The sequence below is a fragment of the Rana temporaria genome, chromosome 10, assembly GCF_905171775.1.
Source record: "Rana temporaria chromosome 10, aRanTem1.1, whole genome shotgun sequence".
NCBI lineage: Eukaryota > Metazoa > Chordata > Amphibia > Anura > Ranidae > Rana > Rana temporaria.
Genome location: NC_053498.1, coordinates 74,693,139 through 74,717,885, shown reverse-complemented (window position 1 = coordinate 74,717,885; position 24,747 = coordinate 74,693,139). Strand labels below are relative to the sequence as shown.

Here is a 24,747-nt window from a genome sequence, read left to right as displayed (position 1 = left end):
GGCACACCCTAATCACCCCATGTGCATTATCCAGGGGTGGCAACAGGTGGGTTGTTGGGGGAGCTAGTCTCCAGTGTAAATTCCCCCCATTATATTAAAAGGCTAGGTTCACCTGTAGGAACACGTTACACCTGTATTTAGGGTGTAACATAATCGGCTCCCAATCAACTGCCTCCCACCACCTCCTCCCTGTGACAGCAGGTGGCAGTCATGTGTGTTTGAGATTTGGGGTGCACACCCTAATGCAAGAGGCTGTGCACATCTATGGTGATAGAATTTGCATACAGGGGAATAATTGGATGTCTTCCTGAAAAATAAGACTTCATATACCGTAATTATAGGGGTATTGCGCACTCCTGCGTATAGCGCGCACCCCTAATGTGGACCCGCAATTCCTGTAAAAAAAAAAAAAACATTTTAGTACTTACAGTTTTGGTGTCTTGCGCGGCGTCCATCGGCGGCGGCTTTGGTGGTGTCCTCCCGGCTTCTCCCACGCTGTCTTCCCGTCCAATCGCTGCTTCCCGCACTCAGTTTGAATACCTCCGCCGACATATACCGAGTGCAGTACACTCGGCTACATTCGGCCAGGCTCGGCTTCGCGTGAGCACAAGCGAAGCCGAGCCTGGCCGAATGTAGCCGAGTGTACTGCACTCGGTATATGTCGGCGCAGGCATTCAAACTGAGCGCGGGAAGCGGGTATCAGCGTATATCGCGCACCCACGATTTTCCCCTTATTTTAAGGGGGAAAAAAGTGCGCGGTATACGCCGATAAATACGGTAACCTTCATGTCACTCCCCATAAGAGTCCAGTTGATATTTTCATTGAGGACAATGTAAGTTTAACAAAGACCTTTAGAAAACCAGTAGATTGCAACAAGTATATTGTACACCGCACATAGAAGAGGTTTCTCGTTTGTATTGTAACACCTACCCTCCTAAGGAGCACCTATGCACAGACTATGGATATGAATGCATTCTTAGCAAGCAATAAAAGAGCTTCAAAACAAGAAATCTCCGACTTCTCTAACTGCATGTGAAATAATAAGGTGGAGATGGTCTTGCCACCCCATCCCCCAAACCTGCCCCCCTGTCCAATCAGAGAATGCCTTTCACTGGAAAATATACATAATGTGTTCTATGAATGGCGATCAAGGACCCCTTGTAATCAGCGTACAGAGGGGAACCCAGAAGAAAAAGGTAGGTAGCTCTGACTACTATATGATCTGTATTAACCCCCCCTCTTCCCAATTATCAAAAATGCATACTTACTTCGAGCCAAGCTGGCCCAATCTAAGCATGCAAAAAATTCCCATAGTTTAGCTTTAGGAGAAGAGTTAACCAGTAGGACTACCAATAATTCATACAGACTGCATAACATGTTTAAATAACTCCTGAAGACCCAATTTTCACTATAAAATATAATCAGTCTTTCATGTATATGGTTTTCACAAAAGTGAGATTAACCTAACAAATGGGAAATCCCAGATTTAAACTTGCCTTTCAATTTATTTTAGAGCCCCCCCCCCCCCCCCCCTTGGCATTATATTGCATTGTATTACAATATACAAACATAAACCATCTGTGTAACACTAATCAGAAAAATCAAGTCAGATTTCTGCATACAGAATTGTTGTTGGGGCACCATTTTCAAAGGCCTGCCAACTGAATGACATCATGTGCGCTTGTGTGAGCACGTGACACAGTCATGTACACAATTATCATACAGAGCAATCACACAATTTGTTTGTCCTGCGGGTACAACATGGATGTAAGACGAGTAGAGCATTTCCACTTTCAATATGAACTTTGGCAAGTGAATTTTTACTGTTCTCAGTGTATGAGGCGAGTGAATGAAAATGTCGTTTTCAAAAAAGATACCTAGAAAGGGGCAAGGAGAAAAGAAAAAAAAAAAAACTTTGCTTCATTCACTAAGCTAAGTGACATTCTCTTTGCAAACTGAATTTTCATCTTGCTTAGTGAATGAGGTGGAGTTATGCTGACTTCAATCATCCAATCATGTGTAAGCAAAATCCATTTTTTCCCCCTTGCAAATGATTGAGTATTCTTTCAAAGTAAACCCCATTATACCATTTTCTTGTAATCTATAAAGAGCTTAAAGTGATTATACTTACCTACTCTGTGCATTAGATTTGCACAGAGCAGCCTGGATCCTCCTCTTCTCGGGTCCCTCTTCTGTGATCCAGGCCTCTCCATCCTGTTCAGTGCCCCCACAGCAAACAGCTTGCTATAGGGGCACCTGAGCCGAGTCACAGGTCCCTGTGTCCATTCAGACACGGATCCCCGACCCTGCCCCACCCCCTCTTTCTCCTGATTGGCTAGCTGACTTTGATGGACAACAGTGGCAGCCAAAAGTGCTGCTGCTTTGTCTCAGCCAATCAGGAGGGAGAATCTCAGATGGTCAAGACACTCATGGACATCGCTGGACAGAGAGGGACCTCAGGTAAGTGTTATTGGGGCTGCTGCACACAGAAGGTTTTTTATAGAATAAAATGCATTAAGATAAAAATGCGTCTGCCTTTACAACCACTTTAAAGTGGATGTAAACCTATTAATGAAATCTGACCTAAGCACATATCTGTAGGGTTTACTTATCTCTCTCTCTCTCTCCAAAGCCCTAAGTCCTGTGTCTTTCTGCTGCTCCATTCCTCTGTTATCAGCCTGATAACTTCTGATGAGTTCTCCGACACAGGCGGTAAAAGCACCTGGAAATATGTGTTGGGGAGAGAACTTAGAGACAGATTAGCAGAGAGCTTGTCTATTCAGACAACAGCTCTGCATATTTGTTCATTCCTCTGATTATGTGGAGGGGGGGGGTGTGCCTTTTCTCCAATAAGCTCTCACACAGTGTATGTCTAGACTTCACACCCGCTGCTGAAAAAGGAAGAAAGGTTTGTACACTTTCTAAAGAATATAGAAAGGGAAAGGCAGGAGTTATCTATGTAAAATTTAAGTAGGGAAATTTGCTTAGTCTCTGTATGTCATCTGAGGCTGTTCACTTCACTGGGTATAGAGAGGGTTTACTTCCACTATAAATAAACGAATGTTGAATTAAAAAATGAAAGTGCATTATTTTCTAAATTTTTCCACCGCTAACCATTGATGTGATCTGCTAGCAATGTTCTCACCATGTAGTTGTCACAATGCTTTGTATTGGTAATGTTGTGGATCCGCACATTTTGCTGAAGGTGGAAATTCTCTTCAAACTGCATCTTTAAGGAACTCTAAATGAGAAACAGATACAAAATATCACACTGCAAAATACACTTTAGTTTACATTAAAAGGTAAGACTTCTGAAATTACCTGTCATGACAAAAGTAAAAAGGATGTGCCCTGCCTTCCCTAGTCATTTACAGGAGTAGGACAATTAAATAATGTGACTCTGTGGTAAGCACTGTGGTCTCACAGCACTGGGTCTTGGGCTCAGTATTCATAAAACACCTAAAAAGGTAAATGTTCTCAGAGAAATAAACTTTCACAAAAAGGTTAGGGGGGGGGGGGGGTTATCAGTGAAGAATTAAGCGCCACATCCCGATATCTGGTGGCAAATTGTATGTCTTAGGACAACAGTGATAAAACAATGGGATTTTACAGGTGTGCATCACTCAAAATAATTTGCATATCCAAATAAATGTCTTTCATGCAGTATCACAAGAACATGGATTTTTATGATCAATAAATCAGTGTACTTTAAAATTAACGAAAAAAAATTATATAATATTATATATACTGTATTTATTGGCGTATAACACTCACTTCTTTACCCTGAAAATAGAGGAGTAAACTGTGCCTGCGTGTTATACACAGAGGGCTGTGGAAATTTATTTATTTTTTCCTGAAACTTCCCTCTTAAAGTTATACACCTGTGCGTGTTATACGCCGATAAATACGGTATAATTTATATATATATATATATATATATATATATATATATATATACACACACACACACACACACACACACACACACACAGGGAGTGCAGAATTATTAGGCAAATGAGTATTTTGACCACATCATCCTCTTTATGCATGTTGTCTTACTCCAAGCTGTAGAGGCTCGAAAGCCTACTACCAATTAGGCATATTAGGTAATGTACATCTCTGTAATGAGAAGGTGTGTGGTCTAATGACATCAACACCCTATATCAGGTGTGCATAATTAGTCAACTTCCTTTCCTTTGGCAAAATGGGTCAAAAGAAGGACTTGACAGGCTCAGAAAAGTCAAAAATAGTGAGATATCTTGCAGAGGGATGCAGCACTCTTAAAATTGCAAAGCTTCTGAAGCGTGATCATCGAACAATCAAGCGTTTCATTCAAAATAGTCAACAGGGTCGCAAGAAGCGTGTGGAAAAACCAAGGCGCAAAATAACTGCCCATGAACTGAGAAAAGTCAAGCGTGCAGCTGCCAAGATGCCACCAGTTTGGCCATATTTCAGAGCTGCAACATCACTGGAGTGCCCAAAAGCACAAGGTGTGCAATACTCAGAGACATGGTCAAGGTAAGAAAGGCTGAAAGACGACCACCACTGAACAAGACACACAAGCTGAAACGTCAAGACTGGGCCAAGAAATATCTCAAGACTGATTTTTCTAAGGTTTTATGGACTGATGAAATGAGAGTGAGTCTTGATGGGCCAGATGGATGGGCCCGTGGCTGGATTGGTAAAGGGCAGAGAGCTCCAGTCCGACTCAGACGCCAGCAAGGTGGAGGTGGAGTACTGGTTTGGGCTGGTATCATCAAAGATGAGCTTGTGGGGCCTTTTCGGATTGAGGATGGAGTCAAGCTCAACTCCCAGTCCTACTGCCAGTTTCTGGAAGACACCTTCTTCAAGCAGTGGTACAGGAAGAAGTCTGCATCCTTCAAGAAAAACATGATTTTCATGCAGGACAATGCTCCATCACACGCGTCCAAGTACTCCACAGCGTGGCTGGCAAGAAAGGGTATAAAAGAAGAAAAACTAATGACATGGCCTCCTTGTTCACCTGATCTGAACCCCATTGAGAACCTGTGGTCCATCATCAAATGTGGGATTTACAAGGAGGGAAAACAGTACACCTCTCTGAACAGTGTCTGGGAGGCTGTGGTTGCTGCTGCACGCAATGTTGATGGTGAACAGATCAAAACACTGACAGAATCCATGGATGGCAGGCTTTTGAGTGTCCTTGCAAAGAAAGGTGGCTATATTGGTCACTGATTTGTTTTTGTTTTGTTTTTGAATGTCAGAAATGTATATTTGTGAATGTTGAGATGTTATATTGGTTTCACTGGTAAAAATAAATAATTGAAATGGGCTTGATATTAATGAGTTTTTTGGGTTCATTGAGAACATGGTTGTTGTTCAATAATAAAATTAATCCTCAAAAATACAACTTGCTTAATAATTCTGTACACCCTGTAATATATATATATATATATATATATATATATATATATATATATATATATATATATATATATATATATATATATATATATATATATATATATATATATATATATATATATATACATACATACATATATACACATACACACATACACACACACACACACACACACACACACACACACACACACACACACGCCCGAGGGCATGGGGCCCGAGGGCCCCATGCCACTAGGGGGCCCCACCAGGGTTGCCAGCCTCAGTAAAACCAAGGACAGTATGTAAAAATCTGTGTTTTTTTTACATCTGTCCCTGAAATGTCCCTTACCGACATTCTTTTGGTCTAAAAATCCCAAGATTATAGCTGTCCTGCCTCTACAGTACCTTTTCAGTGTGTGTATGTATATTATGTGTGTATGTATACCATGGCCCCAAAATCTATTGCCTGGGGGCCCCATAATCTCAATTTCCCTGGGGGCCCCATAATCTCCTATTGCCTGGGGGCCCCATAATCTCCTATTGCCCGGGGCCCCCATGAGTTGTCAGTCCGCCCCTGTACATACATACATACATACACACACACACACACACAAAACATGAATGGGCAGACCAGACTAGGTGGACTACTCTTTTCACTGCCATCTCTTTTCTGTTTCTAAATCAAACTAAAACATAAAGATGGCATTGGAGTTAACATACTTATTTAATTTTTTTTTTTTTTTTACAAATGCATACAAAATAACATCACATTTATAATAAACTGAAATAATGCCACTGAAAAAAAAAATACAAATAAATTATAATTGTTTCATCTGAAAAAAAGAAAAAAACTTTCCAAAACAAGACGTGTGTGTGTGTGTGTGTGTGTGTGTGTGTGTGTGTGTGTGTATATATATATATTATATACACATTTACTTCACAGATTTTTGTTACATAAAACTACATTTGTGTGTGTGTGTGTGTGTGTGTGTGTGTGTGTGTGTGTATATATATATATTATATACACATTTACTTCACAGATTTTTGTTACATAAAACTACATTTGTGTATACAGTAGTCAAATATTTATATGCACAATACTTTTGTTACATAAAATAAACCACTGTGGACATAGTAAAAGAAGATAAAAAAGTGAAACTGAAAGAACTAAATCAAGAGGATAATTTTTTTGCTCCAACCACGGTAAGTGCCGGTTCACACAGGGGCAACACGACTCTGGGCGCGACTTTGCGAGGCGACTTCAGCACAACAACGTGACTTCAAGTCGCCTCCAGGACAGGCGACTTTGCCAGTGGCCAATCAAACAGTAATCAGCTCTGTGGGAGGGAGGAGTTTGCCTGAGAAAACTATTTTCTCTTCCTGTAAGGTTGCTTCAGTTAAGACAGGGGATCCGACTTTGGAGGCGACTTCCATTGAAATCAATGGGTACGTACACAAGTGGCCATGAAGTAGTACAGGAACCTTTTCTGAAGTCGGAGCGACTTCAGTAGTGTACATTTAGGCCCCATGCACACGAGACGCTGGTAAACTCGAGTTCAGAGGCATTTGGGCATTTTTTTCTACTGCCCCTGAACACATTTAATGTTATCCTATGTGTCCATGCACACATTCACGTTTTTTTGCATTTTAAAGCAGTTGGGTTTAGGCTCGTTTTTTCAGACGCAAAATCTTGGGTTCAGACGCAAACGTTTTTGCGTTTCAAAGCTGTGGGAGGGTCTACAATGTCTTTGTTCTGAACGCCGATAGCCGCAAAAGCGGTAAAACGCTGCTAAACGCGGCAAAATTTGCGGCAAAAATGGGCGTTTTAAACGCCGGTTTTTGCCTTTGAAAACTTGCGTTTACATGTGTTTGCATTTGCTTCTCGTGTGCATGGGGCCCAAGACGGCTCTCATTCACTTTAATGTAATTTCTCATGTCGGGCGTCACAAGTCTGATCCCAAGTCGCGGTAGTGTGAACCGGCACTTAGTTTAGAGGAGATACACGCTGGATGGTGGAGTGTAAAGTTGGTTACTATGCACAGCTGCACCAGAATTCTGTGTGTACTAGTTTTAGTAAGTTTCCTCCCACGTACCTATATGTTTAGGAGTGAGCAACGTGTTTTCAGAAATACAATATAGTGGTAAACTCATCCAGTATATCCTGCTTAGTAAAAAAAAAAAAAATCCTCCTCTATCTCACAGATGTGGGTTAGCTAAGCTATTCATTCTATCATGGAGGGGGTCCAGGCTGACCTCCAATGCCTCAAAGTCTCCAGCATGTTTGATTTAATTGAGGGCAGATCCTGTGTAAAAATTTGTCTGATATGGTAGTGTCCAGTTCCCGTTTAATGCCGCGTACACACGATCAGGAATTCTGACAACAAATGTTCGATGTGAGCTTTTTGTCAGAAATTCCAACCGTGTGTAGGCTCCATCGGACATTTGCTGTCGGAATTTCCGACAACAAAAACTTGAGAGCTGGTTCTCAAATTTTCCGAAAATCGTCTGTATGCAATTCCAACGCACAAAAACCCTACGCATGCTCGGAATCATTGAACTTCATTTTTCTCGGCTTGTCATAGTGTTGTACGTGACCGCGTTCTTGACGTTTGGAATTTGACAACATTTGTGTGACCGTGTGTATGCAACACAAGTTTGTGCCAACATTCCTTTGAAAAAAAAAAAAAAAACCACGGTTTTGTTGATGGAATTTACGCGTGTAAGCGGCATTAGTGTGGTAGAACACTTACATTTTTTTCCCTGCCAGGAGCAAAGCCAGGATACTAAGCATGTGAAGGGGAGACCTCACCTTTTTTCAAAATGTGTCATTGTGTAAGTAGCTGTCAAGTGACGTTTCATTTGAAGATAGGACCACCAGGGAATGAAACCCGCTTGTAAGTAAGGGTAATAGTCTCTGTACCAACAGCTCTGAACTAAAAACAACCAGCAATGCTTTTTTTAAGACATCAATACCACCAATTCATCAAAAGAGTGACATTTTCTCAGAACATTAAATTTAAAGCGGAGCTCCACCCAAAAATGGAGCTTCCGCTTTTCAGGAACCCTCCCCCATCCGGTGTCACATTTGGAACCTTTCAGGGTGGAGGGGGTGCAGATACCTGTCCAAGACAGGTATTTGCACCCACTTCCGGGAATACCAGACTGTGGCAGACACGCCTCTACCCACAGCCTCTGCTGTCTTCAGGGAAACACACTGTTTCCAGAAGAGAGCAGGGAACAGTGACGGCTTGGCGCGCTACTCACGCATGCGCAGTAGGGAACCGGGCAGTGAAACCGCAACGCTTCACTTCCCAATTCCCTAACCGAAGATAGCGGCGGTGCGGCCGAGGGACAATCAGAACCTCTGCTTTAAAGTTTTTTGGTAACCTTGCATTTAACTTGAATTAGAAGTCTGGATACTATTGACTAGGACAGTGTTTCCCAACTCCAGTCCTCAAGGCACACCAACAGGTCATGTTTTCAGGATTTCCCTCAGATGAAACGGCTGTGGCAAATACTAAGGCAGTGAAACTGATCAAATCACCTGTGCAAAATAATGGAAAGCCTGAAAACATGACCTGTTGGTGTGCCTTGAGGACTGGAGTTGGGAAACACTGGACTAGGAAACACCAGAGTTGATTTTCGTTCTTTGAAGGCCTAATGCCTTCATGAGTTAGGAGTAGCAAGCACATTGTTTCCATTCATCTCTAGTCAGGGCCTATCTGCCCTATAGGCTCACTATGCAAGCCGCTTAGGGCCCCGCAAAGCTGTGGAGGGCCCCCCTAAATTACTAGAGGCCCTGCCTGGTGAGAAGTCATTTTCGGCCCCTCACCCCACTTCTCAACTCGCTGGCTGCATGGGAGAAGAGGTAAGAAGTCAGCAACCCCCACTTCTCACTTTAATGTAAGATGTCATTTCCGACAGCAGAGCACCCCCTCCCCCCGCTTCTCAACTTTAATGTGACATGTCATTTTGCTTAGGGCCCCAGTGAGGTCAGGATTGGCACTGTCTGCAGTAGTAGACCACACTGCAACTTACATATATGCAAGGGAAAAAAAAATCGAAATGACAGGAAAAGGGGCAATTTTAGCCCCCTTTTCCTCATGGGAGAGCGACGGGGGACAGTAGTTTTCTCCTGGAAAGGGGGGGGGGGGTTTAAAATTCCTCTCCCCTGTGGTAGGAAATGGATTAGTAGCCTTTGGGTGACCTTTCCTGGGCCTGAATCGAATGCCTGGGAAAGGTCAGTTCAAATTTAGTCATTTGTCCCCCAGGTGACCTTTCTGGCGGAATTTTGGCGAGCTCTTTGAACTTTGGGTGACCCTTCCTGGACTTCTGGACAGAAAGCCCGGGAAGGGTCAGTTCAAACTAGTCAGAACCAGTGGGTTTTAGCCCATTTCTGGGCTATTTAAAGCGGGTTCCGTCCAGCCCAGGCTCATTCGCCTCAGAAGACTTGGAGCTGTGGTGTTATTTTTTACCAATATTAAATAACCGCGGCCTTTAAAATCCAACAGTGGTCTTGTCTTTTATTTATTTATTTATTAAAGTGTTAAGGTTATTCCTGTCTGCTATCCCATGTATTAATTTTATTTTTTAACAATTCTCGTTATCCTAAGGAGAGTGGAACTTTTTTTTTTTTTTGAGAATATCCCACAGAGTTGGATGAATGTTAAATAATTTCTTTAAAATGTTACCCTTACCTAAATAGCTCAATCAGAGAGAGAAATAAAAACAAGACAAATGTTAACTCTTCGCTCTATCTAGAATTTGAAGAAAAGGTCTGGCTTTTGACCTTAACTGTAAAATACAGCACTCCGAGGGAGAAGGCTATGTTGTAATGAAAATGGCGTGGAGGACCCAGCTGTCTGGTAGGGTGGGAATGCGTCAAGCAATATGGCGCGGAGTTGGTGATGTACAGTTGAGGCAGGAGAATCCAATTCTGCCCACACCATGGTGCTTCCTTTCCCTGTGCACTGTAGGCTTCTGGAGGAAGAATGATATGTAAAACAGCCGTCATAACCATAGTCAAAGCAGCTGGTTTAGAAAAACAGGAGGAACCCAAAATAGCAAATTCATTTGTTTAATAAAAGCAAATCCATTCAGGAGAAGAGACACGAGGGGAATAATCAGTTAAAGCAATTTAAGGAAACTAAAGTAAAAAAACAAACGAATTTGAATGCAGGTATAATTTGTAATATTTATTTATATTCTGACATACGTTAGAATACCTGGAGCAAAACTATAATTTGTACCTACCATGTATCTATATAAAAGATTAATAAGATTGTAGCAAGACTTGCTACCCTGTAAATGCCAACACAAGACTGGGAGTCCAACTTCAGACGATTTTTTTTAGATTTATTCCGTTTTTGATAGAATATAGAACAGTGGCGGTGCGTCCGTAAAGGGCGCACGGGCGCCGCCCCCTCTCTCTTGCCACCTGTCTATCACCATAGATAGATTCATGCATTGCATGAATCTATGATCGCCGCTGACACCCCCTATTCAGGTGCCCAGCTTCTTATCGGGCACCTGAAATACAGCGGCTCTAATAGGCGTCCAAAAAGGTTAACAGCGGACGCCATGCTGGGCGCTTGCTGTTCACTCAGCGTTGTGTTAGGAAAGCAAATATTAATTCACTTTCCTAACACTGAACCGTCTCTCAGCCAATCAGGTGCTCGGGTCTGTTACCTGATTGGCTGAAACGACAGGCGCTGTGATTGGACGCCTATCGCAGAGGACAGAAAGAGACGGTATCGAGGAGCATGGAGGACACCGCTGCCCCACCGAGAGAAGGTAAGTGCAGGGCAAATTGATGGGCACAGTAGTGGCAATTGATGGGCACACTGGCAGCAATTGATGGGGGGGTATGGGACATCTCTACGCAGTCTATACGCAATGTTTTCCTTTACAACTCCTTTAAAGTGGTTGTAAACCTCAGACATGAAACATGAACAAAGCACATCCCTCTATAGTGTGCAATTGTCTCAATTAGGAGCACTAAGCCTAGGTTCACACTGGGTTTCAAACCAGCATTTCAGGCCAACTTAGGGGGGCAATCCATCTATAGCCAGCATAATTGTCATTACCAGTCTATATATAATGTAAAAACAAAGTTTTATCACCATCTTTTTTGGGATAGAGTGGAGAGAGATGAGAACACCTGTCAGGTTTTTATTGCGGTCCGTTCCCCTGTAAGGCTCTGTGCACATCTGTGAGACCTGCGTAGAGATGTCCCATACCCCCCCCCCCTTTTTTTTTTTTAAGATCACACAGAATCGCATGGTGCTGCAGTACCATGCAGTTTTGTCCATGCAAGAAATGTGCGGGGTAGGGCTGTCTTTAATATGATGCAAAAGGGGAAGTTGCCCCAGTCCCAGACAATCTTGTGGGGCCCACAAATATTTTTCCCTGCTTTTACTTTCCAGAGCACATACTCCGCAATGTACAGACACACAACACACGCGGCCTCCACCCTGGGAGTCTGAAGCGTCCTGCCCAATCAGCAGCGGCTTGATGGTAGATGGACAGTGCAAGGCCCAATGAGAGCGATGGTCTGGCTCAGATAGCAGAGTGGCCACAGCCAGTGTTGGCGGAAAGGAGGACGGGGCTCCGGATCGCTGGTGTGCCTGGCCAGGCCTGCGCTGACTTGAGTGGGTTGAGCCCATCCTCAGGGATGCTCCTCACACTGGGCTCTGTTCCTACAAGCACCCATTTAACCTTAGCCGAGTGTGTGCTCTGCTCATTGATAATAATAAGTTCTAGGAGTTTTCTGTCTATTAGTGGTAGAGCTGCACGATTAATCGCAGAGAGAATCGCGATCTCGATTCTCCCCGCCTGCGATCTCCCCGCGATTCTTTTGTGTCACCGCCATTCCACGTAACCAGCGTGGAACGCAAATGCCGCCGTTATCGGAACAGACGTCAGCAGCCTGGGCTTCTCTCACAGTTCAATACAACTCTAGTGTGTATCCATGCGCCACCCAGTGGTTTCCGGCGGTACTGCTTCTGATGTATTTATCTTTCTCACAGTTCTGTACAACTGTGTGTATCCATGCGCCACCCAGTGGTTGCCGGCGGTACTGCTTCTGATGTATAAAAAACAGACCAGTGATATGTCTATATTGTTAACCTCTTCCATACAGGGCAGTTATACACCCATCCATACCGGGCCTATTCTGGCACTTCTCTCCTACATGTACAAATCATAATTTTTTTGCTAGAAAATTACGCAGAACCCCCAAACATTATATATGTTTTTTTAGCAGACACCCTAGGGAATAAAACGACGGTCATTGAAACCTTTTATTCTGCACGGTATTTGCGCAATAATTTTTCAAACGCCTTTTTTTTGGAAAAAAATTGTTTCATGAATTAAAAAAATAACAAAACAGTAAAGTTAGCCCAATTTTTTGGTAAAATATGAAAGATTATGTTACACCGAGTAAATAGATAACTAACATGTCACGCTTTAAAATTGCGCACACTCATGGAATGGCGCCAAACTTCGGTACTTAAAAATCTCCATAGGCAACGCTTTGAAAATTTTTACAGGTTACCAGTTTAGATTTACAGAGGAGATCTAGTGCAAGAATTGTTGCTGGCACTCTAGCGCACGCGGCGATACCTCACATATGTGGTTTAAACGGCGTTTACATATTTCGGCGGGACTTGCGTGTGCGTTCGCTTCTGCGCGCAAGCTACTGGGGACAGGGGCGTTAAAAAATTTTTTTTTTTTTTTTACATATTTATTTCTTTTTTTACACTTTTTTATTTTTTTTTTATTTTTTTTATTATCACTTTTATTCCTATTACAAGGAATGTAAACATCCCTTGTAATAGGAATGTGTGTGACAGGTACTCTTTATGGAGAGATGCGGGGTCAATAAGACCCCACATCTCTCCTCCAGACCTGAAAGCATGAGATCGTGAAAAAATTTTTGCAGATCTCATGTTTACCGTTGCTTAATCGCGACTTTGTTTACTTACGGGGACCCGGGCGTGACGTCATCACATCGCGCCCGGGTCCTCCGACGGTCAAAGAGATGACTGGTGACCATCTGGTCACCAGTCATCTCTATGCTTCCTGCGAGCGCCGGACGATTCGTTCTCCGGGCCCCCGATGGCACGGGAGAGCCCGGAGAAGCACCGGATGGCGGCGGGAGGGGGGGGGATGTCCCCTCCCGCCGCCTGTAAGAACGATCTAGCGGCGGAACCGCCGCTATGATCGTTCTTACGTTGTGCAGAATCGCCGGCACAAGAGAAGGATATCTGAATGATGCCTCTAGATGCAGGCATCATTCAGATACCCCCCCACAAAGCCCAGGACGTCATATGACGTCCACTCTGAACGGCAGAGGTTCTTTGTGGACGTCATTTTACTATGGGCCGGTAGGGAAGTGGTTAAAGTGGAGGTTCACCCGATTTTATGACTTTTGCTTAAATAGTAGTCCCCCCGATGTACATCACTAGTTCGCAGTTTAAATAATAAAAAAAAAAAAGGATACCTTATTTATCTGTCTTCAACCAGGCACTTCCTGGTTTTAGCTGTGCGGGACTGGGCATGTCGGCGATCACCCCAATGGATTATGGGATTGATCACATGTGTCTCTTCACGATGACGAGCACAAGAACTTGTCTGCTGGTCACAGCGGGGAGTGTCCTTTTCAGGACGCTGCCGGCCGTTGTCATAGCAACTATGCAGTGTTGACGGCGCAGCTCGCCGTCACACTGCGCATGCGCGGGATAGAGCGGTGAATGCTGGGACAGCATTCACCACATCCCGGAAGTATGTACAGGAGGGCTTCAGAGTGCCCGCAATGTCCATCATAAATTTTTATAAAAATATCCTTTTCGCGGAACCCCCGCTTTAAAGACCATATAACTCCCATGAAAAAAGCAGAATCAAAGTTTGATTCTGCTTTTTTCAAAGGAGTTATATGGTCTTTAACATTATAGACATATCACTGGTCTGTTTTTTATATATTCGTATTTTCAAATAAATCACAGGTTTATTTATTTGGGGGGGGGGGGGTTCTGGCAATCAATTTTTGAGAATCGTAATCTTTAGTCTAAGCAAAAGAATCGCGATTCTCATTTTGACCAGAATCGTGCAGCTCTAATTAGTGGGTCCCCTCACCTCTCCAGTCCATGGAAAAGATGATGCGCTTTAACCTTCAGCAACCAATCAGGGGGCCCTAATGATGTACTGTAACCTCTAGCAACCAGTCAGTAAGCGGTAATGATAGGCTGTGACCTATTCGCGATCTTCTGCAGTAAACTGATTTCTAGCTCCTATTTATTATACCTCTTAGCGAATCAGGGCCATCTTTAATGCGGGGCAAAAGGGGTTTGTTTTTTGGGATGTTGGGTGGAGAATGAAATTGCATGGGGAAAAGAAAATGTTTATCTAGGGTCCAATCAATATTAAAGATGGGCCTGGTCTGGGGGTTCCAATACGAATTAATAGCACCCCTGAGGATCTGGTAAAGAGCAATGCATTTTGCCTGCAGGTCTGGAACGCATGTTTTTACCGCGATTTGTGTGTTTTTTTTTTTTTTTTTTACACATTCACTGTATATAGCTGGTTCCTTAGGAGGGGGTCAGGAAGCCGGCTGCCGCGTCCTTAGCAACCGATGAGTCAGCTGTCAGCGGGCTTCCCTGCTGACAGCTGAATGTAAAAAAAAAAAAAAAAAGCCTGTCAAATAGTGCCCCTATCAAAAAATACCCGCTATGGGCTGCACATTCGCAGTACGGAATGGCACAACAGCTGATTTCCCGATCAGCTGTGGCGACGGCGCATGCGCAGTGCATCTGAGACAATAGCCCAGGGACATAATTATTCTGGGGTCCCCCCCCTTCAAAATACCAGACCGCATTCCCTCAACATAGGGGGGCTCTGCACAATCTGATTATAAATCAGCCCCAGTGAGCCTTGCGTGTCTACTAACCAAATTTGGGGCAGAATAGAACTGTGTGACGCACATTTTTTTTGCGTGTACCGGGAACGTTTAGGCGTTAGTGGGGCCTCACTTCCACTGGGATCGGCCAACTATGGATCATGCACAGGGCCGCCATCAGGGGGGTACAGGCAGTACACCTGCAAGGGGCCCGGATGGCAACCCCTTTTCTTTTTTATACATACACACAATAAAAAAAATTTATATATATATATATATATATATATATATATATATATATATATATATATATATATATATATATATATATATATATATATATATATATATATATATATATATATATATATATATAACCAAAAAGAAGGTACAGCGCTGATGTGGATGAAATAAGTTATGAATAAACCAGATAAATTATGAAAAATAATAATCAGTGACTTGATGAACAAAACAAATTGATAATGTGGTGAAAAAGTTCATAAAAATATCCAAAGATGAAAAGGTGAATGTGCTGATCCTTCACCAATCAAGGATTGAATATAAGTGATAAAATAGCAAATATGAATCAGTGAAAAAAAAGTCCAATGGTAAAAACAAACGAAATTCTTAATCTTCCACCAAGAGAAAACACCCGTGTGATGGTATTCCAATCTGCTTACCAGATTCACTGACCGTAATTGCGGTCAGATAGAGCCCAGAGATCTTTTAAAGTCCTCTCAAGTGGACTATATAACAGCAGGTTACACAGATCGAATCGTCTACTGCTCCAAAACTCCAGATAAAATAAGGATGCGCTCATATATTCAAAGAGAAGAAACGAGAAATAGCTCCATGGTGAAGTACTGTATGTAAGGATGGTTTATTAAGGAAATAATAGCACTTACAATTCAGTCGATATAAACAGGCTTGTCACAGATCCCAGCGCATGCAGCGCGTACTGACAATCGAATCCTGGTGGCTGTGTTCAGTGTGTATAGCTCTCTCCGTACGAGCGATGACAAGGTACGCTTTAGGCCACTCCTACGTACGTTTCGTCGTAAGACGTCGTCGGGGATGGACCAATAGCGCGCCGGCCATCGCTAGAGCATTATATAGTGTCCGGCCGCCATTTTGATTGTGGGCGAACGCTAAGGGCAAGCGGAAATAGCTGTATACACACTAAGAAAGAACTGATGGAGAATCAAATCAAGATGCAGATGACTGCCATCTTGTGGAGAAAAAGGAGAAGAGTCTTACCACACACTGATTTCACTGATTCATATTTGCTATTTTATCACTTATATTCAATCCTTGATTGGTGAAGGATCAGCACATTCACCTTTTCATCTTTGGATATTTTTATGAACTTTTTCACCACATTATCAATTTGTTTTGTTCATCAAGTCACTGATTATTATTTTTCATAATTTATCTGGTTTATTCATAACTTATTTCATCCACATCAGCGCTGTACCTTCTTTTTGGTTGTACGTTTTTTTGCTTTGGGTATTTAGAGCAATAGGTACTAGCTGCTTTTGTCACTTATTATCATATTTTTTCATCACGTATTAGCGCAGTTTTCCTCTGGTTTTTCCTTAGGATTTTTTACATTTGATTTTTTCTATACCACAACATTGCTGCTCACTGTCCATCATGGACATTTTTGAATTTCGCACTCAATATAAATTGAACTCTGAAGGTGTGTTCGATGGTAACAATGCCATCCAGACTGACGAAATAGGAGGAATTTTTTTGCGATTAAAGAATTTACTTGTTTCAGAGTTACATACCGGTTGGGACATAGCCTATCTTGAGCAATATGTGTCCCAAAAAATGGTACCACGGAGCTTAAGATGGGAAGTTAGCCCGCAAAAGGGGGAAACTGATCTTGATAGTTGGCATGTGTATTTCAATGATACAGGTGTTAGATTTTTAGAGTTTTTGATTGATAAAAAAAAGAGTAAGCTCAGATCACTCAATGAAGAGGTAATTCTGTTGAAGGAGAAGCTCATCCCCTTTAAAGAACTTGACAGTTATAAACACAAATCTGATACCTTGAAAACATATTTAGAGAAAGAAGATCATGAACAGAAATTAAAAAAGAAGAAGAAATATAATGGAGATTTTCTCGATTACTCTAATGGCATGGTTTTCAAATGGCAAGCCAAGTTAGTTGAGGAAATGGAGGCTTCTTCCGCCCCTATTTTACCCTCGTGGATTGGCACTCCGGTGATATTACCTTCTGAACAGGGGGATCAATGTTCAGCGGTCTGTCCTGCCATGGACATGGCAGGACAGGCTGTTTTCAACCCTCCAACTCAGATTCCACCGGGTTATACTACGGTGAGACCTAAAAACAATAAAGGTAAAAAAAAGAAACCTGGCCCTCAATACGACCATGTACACTATAGAGAGAGCCCTCGGGCTACCCATGTTCGAGGGCCACCTAATAGTGATAGAGGGTATTATGCCGAAAGGGGCAATGGTCGCCGTGGTCCTTTTGACCATGATGATTATCAACGTAACAGAGGACATGCAGATTATCGTGACGACCATGGCTCTTTCCATGGCAGTCAGCCGGAACATAGTCATCCTAGAGATGACCATAGAGATCGTTCAAGGGATCGTAATCCCAGGTTTTATCCCAGGGAAAATAGAACCACTACGCATAATAGATTCTCACCCCTTATGCACCATCAAAGAGTTGAACCGGTAATAGATCCAACTATTTCTAGACACCCGGTTCAATATATTAACCACTCTACCAGATTCAGACGAGAACATGACTCACCGTCTATGCCGAATAGAAATGAGTCTGTTCATTTTTTTCCCAGGGCCAACGCCACCCCCAAAAGGGCTCACGACGACAGAGGGGCCTCAGAGGGGGGAGGCGCATCAGGGCCAAAGAGAAGAAAACAGTGAATATCAGTGGGGTGTTTAATTTGAGTTCCGCCCAATTAACTACAGGGGAACAGTCAGTGCTAAGTCATGGCCTCAAATTTGCACCCCCACGAGCATTGAATAAATTTGAGACTTTTATCGATGCACATAAACTGATACGCAAATTGAGTATAAAGCGACACTTTATGCTCAACCCATATGGGAGTTCAGTCACAGCTCAACCTGTTTCCCATAATATTGGACTTCAGCCTAGGGCTTCTATGTTGAACGATAACATTGTTCCAATTAAACACTCACGTTTATCTAATGCGTCTGTGTTTAACCCCCCAGGATTCACAGCCCCATCCATTCAAACTTTTAAAGAGTTAGTTATGAAGGATATAATTGACCTTAAAATCCCGCGGATCAAAAACAACACTGAATTTCATAGCAATTTAAAATCAATTTGTGTACGCAATGACATCGTCATACGTCCAGCGGACAAAGGTGGTGGTGTCGTGATATTAAATAAAGCTGACTACATTTCTGAGATGGAAAGGTTGCCGTCTGATACTGCCACTTATAGCAAGCTTGCCATTAACCCCACAGTTAAATTTAAAAAGGAACTCAAAACTTTGATCAATGAGGGTTATTCTCTTGGAGTATTAAATAAGAAAGAGACAGCTTTTTTGGTGCCCTCAGCACCAAGAATTCCTATTATGTACTACCTGCCCAAGGTGCATAAAAACTCTACCCATCCGCCAGGGCGTCCAATTATTAGTGGATTGGACTCAATAACGGCACGCCTGGGAAAATATATTGACGAGTTCTTACAACCTCTGGTCATCACCACACCATCATATTTGCGTGACACAACACAAGTGATCAATTTGCTTAGTGAATGTGGTTGGAAGGATGGTTATATCCTCGCAACTGCGGATGTAAATTCCTTATACACGATCATTTCGCATGATGATGGACTAGAGGCCGTTCGTTTTTATATTCAACAAGACTCCACTCTTTCTATTATTCAAAGAGATTTCATTATTAATTTGTTGATTTTTGCAACCACTCATAATTATTTTTGGTTTGGAAAGAATTTTTATTTACAAACAAGGGGCGTGGCAATGGGGGCTAAATTTGCCCCGAGCCTGGCTAACCTTTTTTTAGCTTTTTGGGAGAGGGATCTAATAGACATCAATCCCCCCAACGAGCTGAGGTTGTGGAAAAGATATATCGATGATGTTTTGATAATTTGGGAAGGAGATCTCCCTTCATTGGAAAGTTTTTTTGCCAGACTGAATGGGAATAATAAGGGCATAATTTTAACGTATGAGGCCAGCGATTCTGAGATTCACTTCTTAGACTTAAATATTTTGGTTCATGACGGAGTTGTTAAAACCACAACCCATTTCAAACCGACAGATCGCAATGCCTATATTCCTCTGAATAGTTGCCATCATGCCCAATGGCTTAAGGCCATACCAAAGGGCCAACTCCAAAGGATTAGGCGAAATTGCACATCATCAGATGATTATTTTCAACAGGCTGGCATCTTAAAAACTAAGTTTTTGGAAAAAGGTTATGATCAGGCCACTATTGATGATATTGTCCAACAGGTGGGGACAATCGATAGAAATCAGTTACTCGGCACTAAAAGAGCTCCAAGAAATAATATAGATCCAAAATTTAGTTACGCCATGATTACTGGTTACTCTAATCAGCACTTTTCTGTTAAAAAAATCTTAAAGAAACATTGGAAGATTTTAAAAAATGATCGCGTTTTGGGGGCAGTTATTCCGGATCAACCAGTTGTCATCTTTAGAGGAGCACCGCCATTGCGTTTAAAAGTTGCCCCGAATGTAATTGACCCGCCAAACACAATAGGGTTTTTCCAAGATATGAAAGGTTTCTATCCTTGCAGAAAGTGCAATATTTGTAAAATAAATTCTTTCCGCGGACAAAAGCTTTTGTCTTTCCAGTCTACTCAGACTAAAAGGACATATAATATAGACTCATTCATCACTTGCACCAGTGATCATGTAGTCTATCTTGTACAATGCCCCTGTTCTAAACAATATATAGGACGTACAAAACGGGCATTACATGTCAGATTGGAAGAACATGTTGGCAATGTAGGGCGAGGGTTTTCTAAACACAATCTGTCTAAGCATTATGCTAAATACCATAATAAACAGATTGCAGGAACTCTATTTCTTCCTATTGAAAAACTCAATGCTCCCTGGAGGGGTACAAACAAAGTACGTTCTATATCCAAATCTGAAACTCAATGGATTTTTAATATGAAAAGTTTTGTCCCTTTCGGGTTGAACGTAGAGTGGGACATAAATTGTTTCCTCAGCAATACATAGCTTCTCCATTTTTTACTGTATTTTTATAATATATTTTTTAATATTTTATATATTTTAATATGTGAGATATATATAAATGTTTTAATTAATTTTATTCAATTAAAGATATTATTATAGATTTTATATTGTTACATTAAGATATTCAGGCTTTTTTATGCTTTTGTATTAATGGACTATCATTTGTCTATTTAACTTATACAATTATATTTTGTACACTATGTCCCACTCGTTTCCTAAAAGCTGTGTCTCAGTGTGTGGTAAGACTCTTCTCCTTTTTCTCCACAAGATGGCAGTCATCTGCATCTTGATTCGATTCTCCATCAGTTCTTTCTTAGTGTGTATACAGCTATTTCCGCTTGCCCTTAGCGTTCGCCCACAATCAAAATGGCGGCCGGACACTATATAATGCTCTAGCGATGGCCGGCGCGCTATTGGTCCATCCCCGACGACGTCTTACGACGAAACGTACGTAGGAGTGGCCTAAAGCGTACCTTGTCATCGCTCGTACGGAGAGAGCTATACACACTGAACACAGCCACCAGGATTCGATTGTCAGTACGCGCTGCATGCGCTGGGATCTGTGACAAGCCTGTTTATATCGACTGAATTGTAAGTGCTATTATTTCCTTAATAAACCATCCTTACATACAGTACTTCACCATGGAGCTATTTCTCGTTTCTTCTCTTTGAATATATGAGCGCATCCTTATTTTATCTGGAGTTTTGGAGCAGTAGACGATTCGATCTGTGTAACCTGCTGTTATATAGTCCACTTGAGAGGACTTTAAAAGATCTCTGGGCTCTATCTGACCGCAATTACGGTCAGTGAATCTGGTAAGCAGATTGGAATACCATCACACGGGTGTTTTCTCTTGGTGGAAGATTAAGAATTTCGTTTGTTTTTACCATTGGACTTTTTTTTCACTGATTCATATTTGCTATTTTATCACTTATATTCAATCCTTGATTGGTGAAGGATCAGCACATTCACCTTTTCATCTTTGGATATTTTTATGAACTTTTTCACCACATTATCAATTTGTTTTGTTCATCAAGTCACTGATTATTATTTTTCATAATTTATCTGGTTTATTCATAACTTATTTCATCCACATCAGCGCTGTACCTTCTTTTTGGTTGTACGTTTTTTTGCTTTGGGTATTTAGAGCAATAGGTACTAGCTGCTTTTGTCACTTATTATTATCATATTTTTTCATCACGTATTAGCGCAGTGTTTTCCTCTGGTTTTTCCTTAGGATTTTTTACACACACACACACACACACACACACACATACATACATACATACATACACATTATATATATATATATATATATATATAAAAAAAAAATATTTTTTTATAAAGGGCCCAAAGGTCCCCAGGGCCCCCCACCTTTTTTTTATATATCTTTTTTTATTAAAAGGTCCAGGGGTCCCCGGATGGTTACCCCCCTTTTTTTCTGTTTATAAAATAATTTTCTTTATTTTTTTTTTATTTTTATTAACCACTTGCCCACCGCGCCATAGACATTTTACTGCTACAGCGCGGTGGAGTTATTCTGGGAGGACGTCCTCCCAGAATCCTTCACTCGCGCTCCTGGAATCATCACGGATCGCAGTAAATTGGCGCTGATAGCGGCCGTTTACCACGTGATCGCTCAGTCAAATGACAGAGCGATCACTTGTAAACAAACCGGCGTCATTTGATGACGCCGGTTCCTCCCTCTCCTCTCTGTACCGTTCGGTACAGTGTGAGAGGAGGGGGGGGGGGGAGCGGGTGTCAGCAGCAGCACTGGGGGCTGGATCTGTGACAAATGCAGTCACAGATCCAGCCATCCATCCATCCCAGCTCAGCTATCCCTGTGCAATACCCCAATACTCTGCAATACCCTGTGCAATACCCCAATATTCTGCAATACCCCAATACTCTGCAACACCCCAAAACTCTGCACGATACGCTGCAATACCGCGATACTCTGCAATACCCCGCGCGATACTCTGCAATACCCCGCGCGATACTCTGCAATACCCCGCGCGATACTCTGCAATACCCATTTTTTTAAAGCGCCCCTGTCCCTGTGTGCTCACATGCAGAAGCGAACGCATACGTAAGTCCCGCCCACATATGAAAACGGTGTTCAAGCAACACGTGAGGTATCTCTGCGAACGTTAGAGCGAGAGTAATCATTTTGGCCCTAGACCTCCTCTGTAACTAAAAACATGTAACCAATAAAAGTAATTAAAGCGTCGCCTATGGGGATTTTTAAGTAGCGAAGTTTGGCGCCATGCCATGAGTGTGCGCCATTTTGAAGTGTGACATGTTAGGTATCTATTTACTCGGCGTAACTTCATCTTTCACATTATGAAAAAAAATTGGGCTAACTTTACTGTTTATTTTTTTTTTAAGCACAAAACATTTTTTTTTAAAAACACGCGTTCAAAATATTTCTGCGAAAATACCATGCGAGATAAAAAGTTGTAACAGCCGCCATTGTATTCTCTAGGGTCTTTGCTAAAGAAACATATATAATGTTTTGGGGTTCTATGTAATTTTCTAGCAAATAAATGATGATTTTTACATGTAGGAGAGAAATGTCAGAATTGGCCTTGGTGCTCCAGAACGCCTGATGGTGCTCCCTGCATGTTGGGCCTCTGTATGTGGCCACGCTGTTTAAAAGTCGCACACATGTGGTATTGCCATACTCGGGAGGAATAGCAGAATGTGTTTTGAGGTGTAATTTGTGCTATGCATATGCTGTGTGTGAGAAATAACCTGCTAATATGACAGAAACAAGATTTTTTTTTTTTTTTTTTTTTTTTTTTTTTAACACAGAATTTTCAGTCGTTTTTCTTTTATAGTGCAAAAAAATTAAAATCCCAGAGGTGATCAAATACCACCAAAAGAAAGCTCTATTTGTGTGAAAAAAAATTCAAATGGGTACAATGTTGTATGACTGAGTAATTGTCATTCAAATTGTGAGAGCACCGAAAGCTGAAAATTGGTCTGGTGAGGAAGGGGGTTTAAGTGCCCAGTGGTCAAGAGGTTAAAGGGCCCAGAGGTCCCCAGGGACACAGATGGCTACCCCCCCCCCTTTTTTTTTTATATCATTTTTTGTAAGGGGCCCAGAGGTCCCCTTTTTTGTCGTCAGCACCCAAAGCCCCCAACGACCTCAATTTGCAGCGGCAGCACCCCCACTTCTGAATTCGTGGCACCCCCGCTTCTCAATTCCCCCCCCCCTCTCAATTAGCGGCGACACCCCCCACTTTTCAATTTGCGACGGCAGCTCCAGGGGGCCCATGCCTGAAGCTGTGTAAGGGGCCCCATAATTTCTGATGGCGGCTCTGATCATGCATACCAACATTGGTCCAAGCTGGAGCAATATAATCATGCAATACATTATTTTGCTAGAGTTCAGCTTTAAGCTTTGAAAATGAAAGCTATAAGCTTATTGGCTGCCACGTCCAATGCTGCAGAGTGTGTGTCCAGTCTAGTAAATCCCCCCATGATATGTATCACCCTATAGACATGTCAGATCCCAGGCAGCACACAGTGTCAGTGGTCGGGGGGTGGGGAGGTGACTTGCCTGGCTCCTCCGGGTCTCCAGGTTCAGGGCCTGAGCCCAGGCTGTGCTCCACATCTCTCCTATGGAAGGGAAGCCGGACACAGCGGACAGGAGGCTCCGGGCACCGGCGGCTGGGGAGCGGCGAGACCTCCGAGCCATCTGCACCAACCAGGCCAGCACTGTCACCACCGACACCGCGAAGATCAGCAGCTGAGTGACGAACACCGGTGTCACCCCATCATCGGGGGCAAGAGAGCCGGGCACAGGGGGCTGATCACCCTCCATTCCTCCGAGGAGAGGACCATACAAGTCCCGGTCACCCAACACCGAGCTCCTCTGCACCTGTCTGTATCCTGATCCGCTCCTCACATGTGTTCAGGATTGACGTCCTCACACGACCCTCCCCCTCCCACTCCTCATCATCATCATGTATACTCACTGCTTTCCATCATCCTCCTCACTACTCCCACTCCTCCTCCTCATCATCATCATGTATACTCGCTGCTTTCCATCATCCTCCTCACTACTCCCACTCCTCCTCCTCCTCATCATCATCATGTATACTCGCTGCTTTCCATCATCCTCCTCACTACTATATCCTCATCCTCAGTCTTTATTATCATTCTCACTACTATTTCTTCATCATCAGCT

General features: G+C 42.5%; 1 protein-coding gene across 1 annotated transcript in view; it reads right to left on the bottom strand.

Annotated features, from left to right (window-relative positions):
• Window positions 1-24,500, bottom strand: part of C2CD2L (C2CD2 like) — a 53,891-nt gene extending 29,391 nt beyond the window's left edge. The window contains exons 1-2 of the mRNA XM_040325501.1: window positions 24,118-24,500; window positions 3,147-3,242 (exon numbers count right to left, since the gene is read on the bottom strand). Of these exons, the coding sequence (XP_040181435.1) occupies window positions 3,147-3,242; window positions 24,118-24,381 (360 nt within the window). The 5' untranslated portion in view covers window positions 24,382-24,500. The remainder of the gene's footprint in view (window positions 1-3,146; window positions 3,243-24,117) is intronic.
• Between the last annotated feature and the right edge of the window lie 247 nt (window positions 24,501-24,747).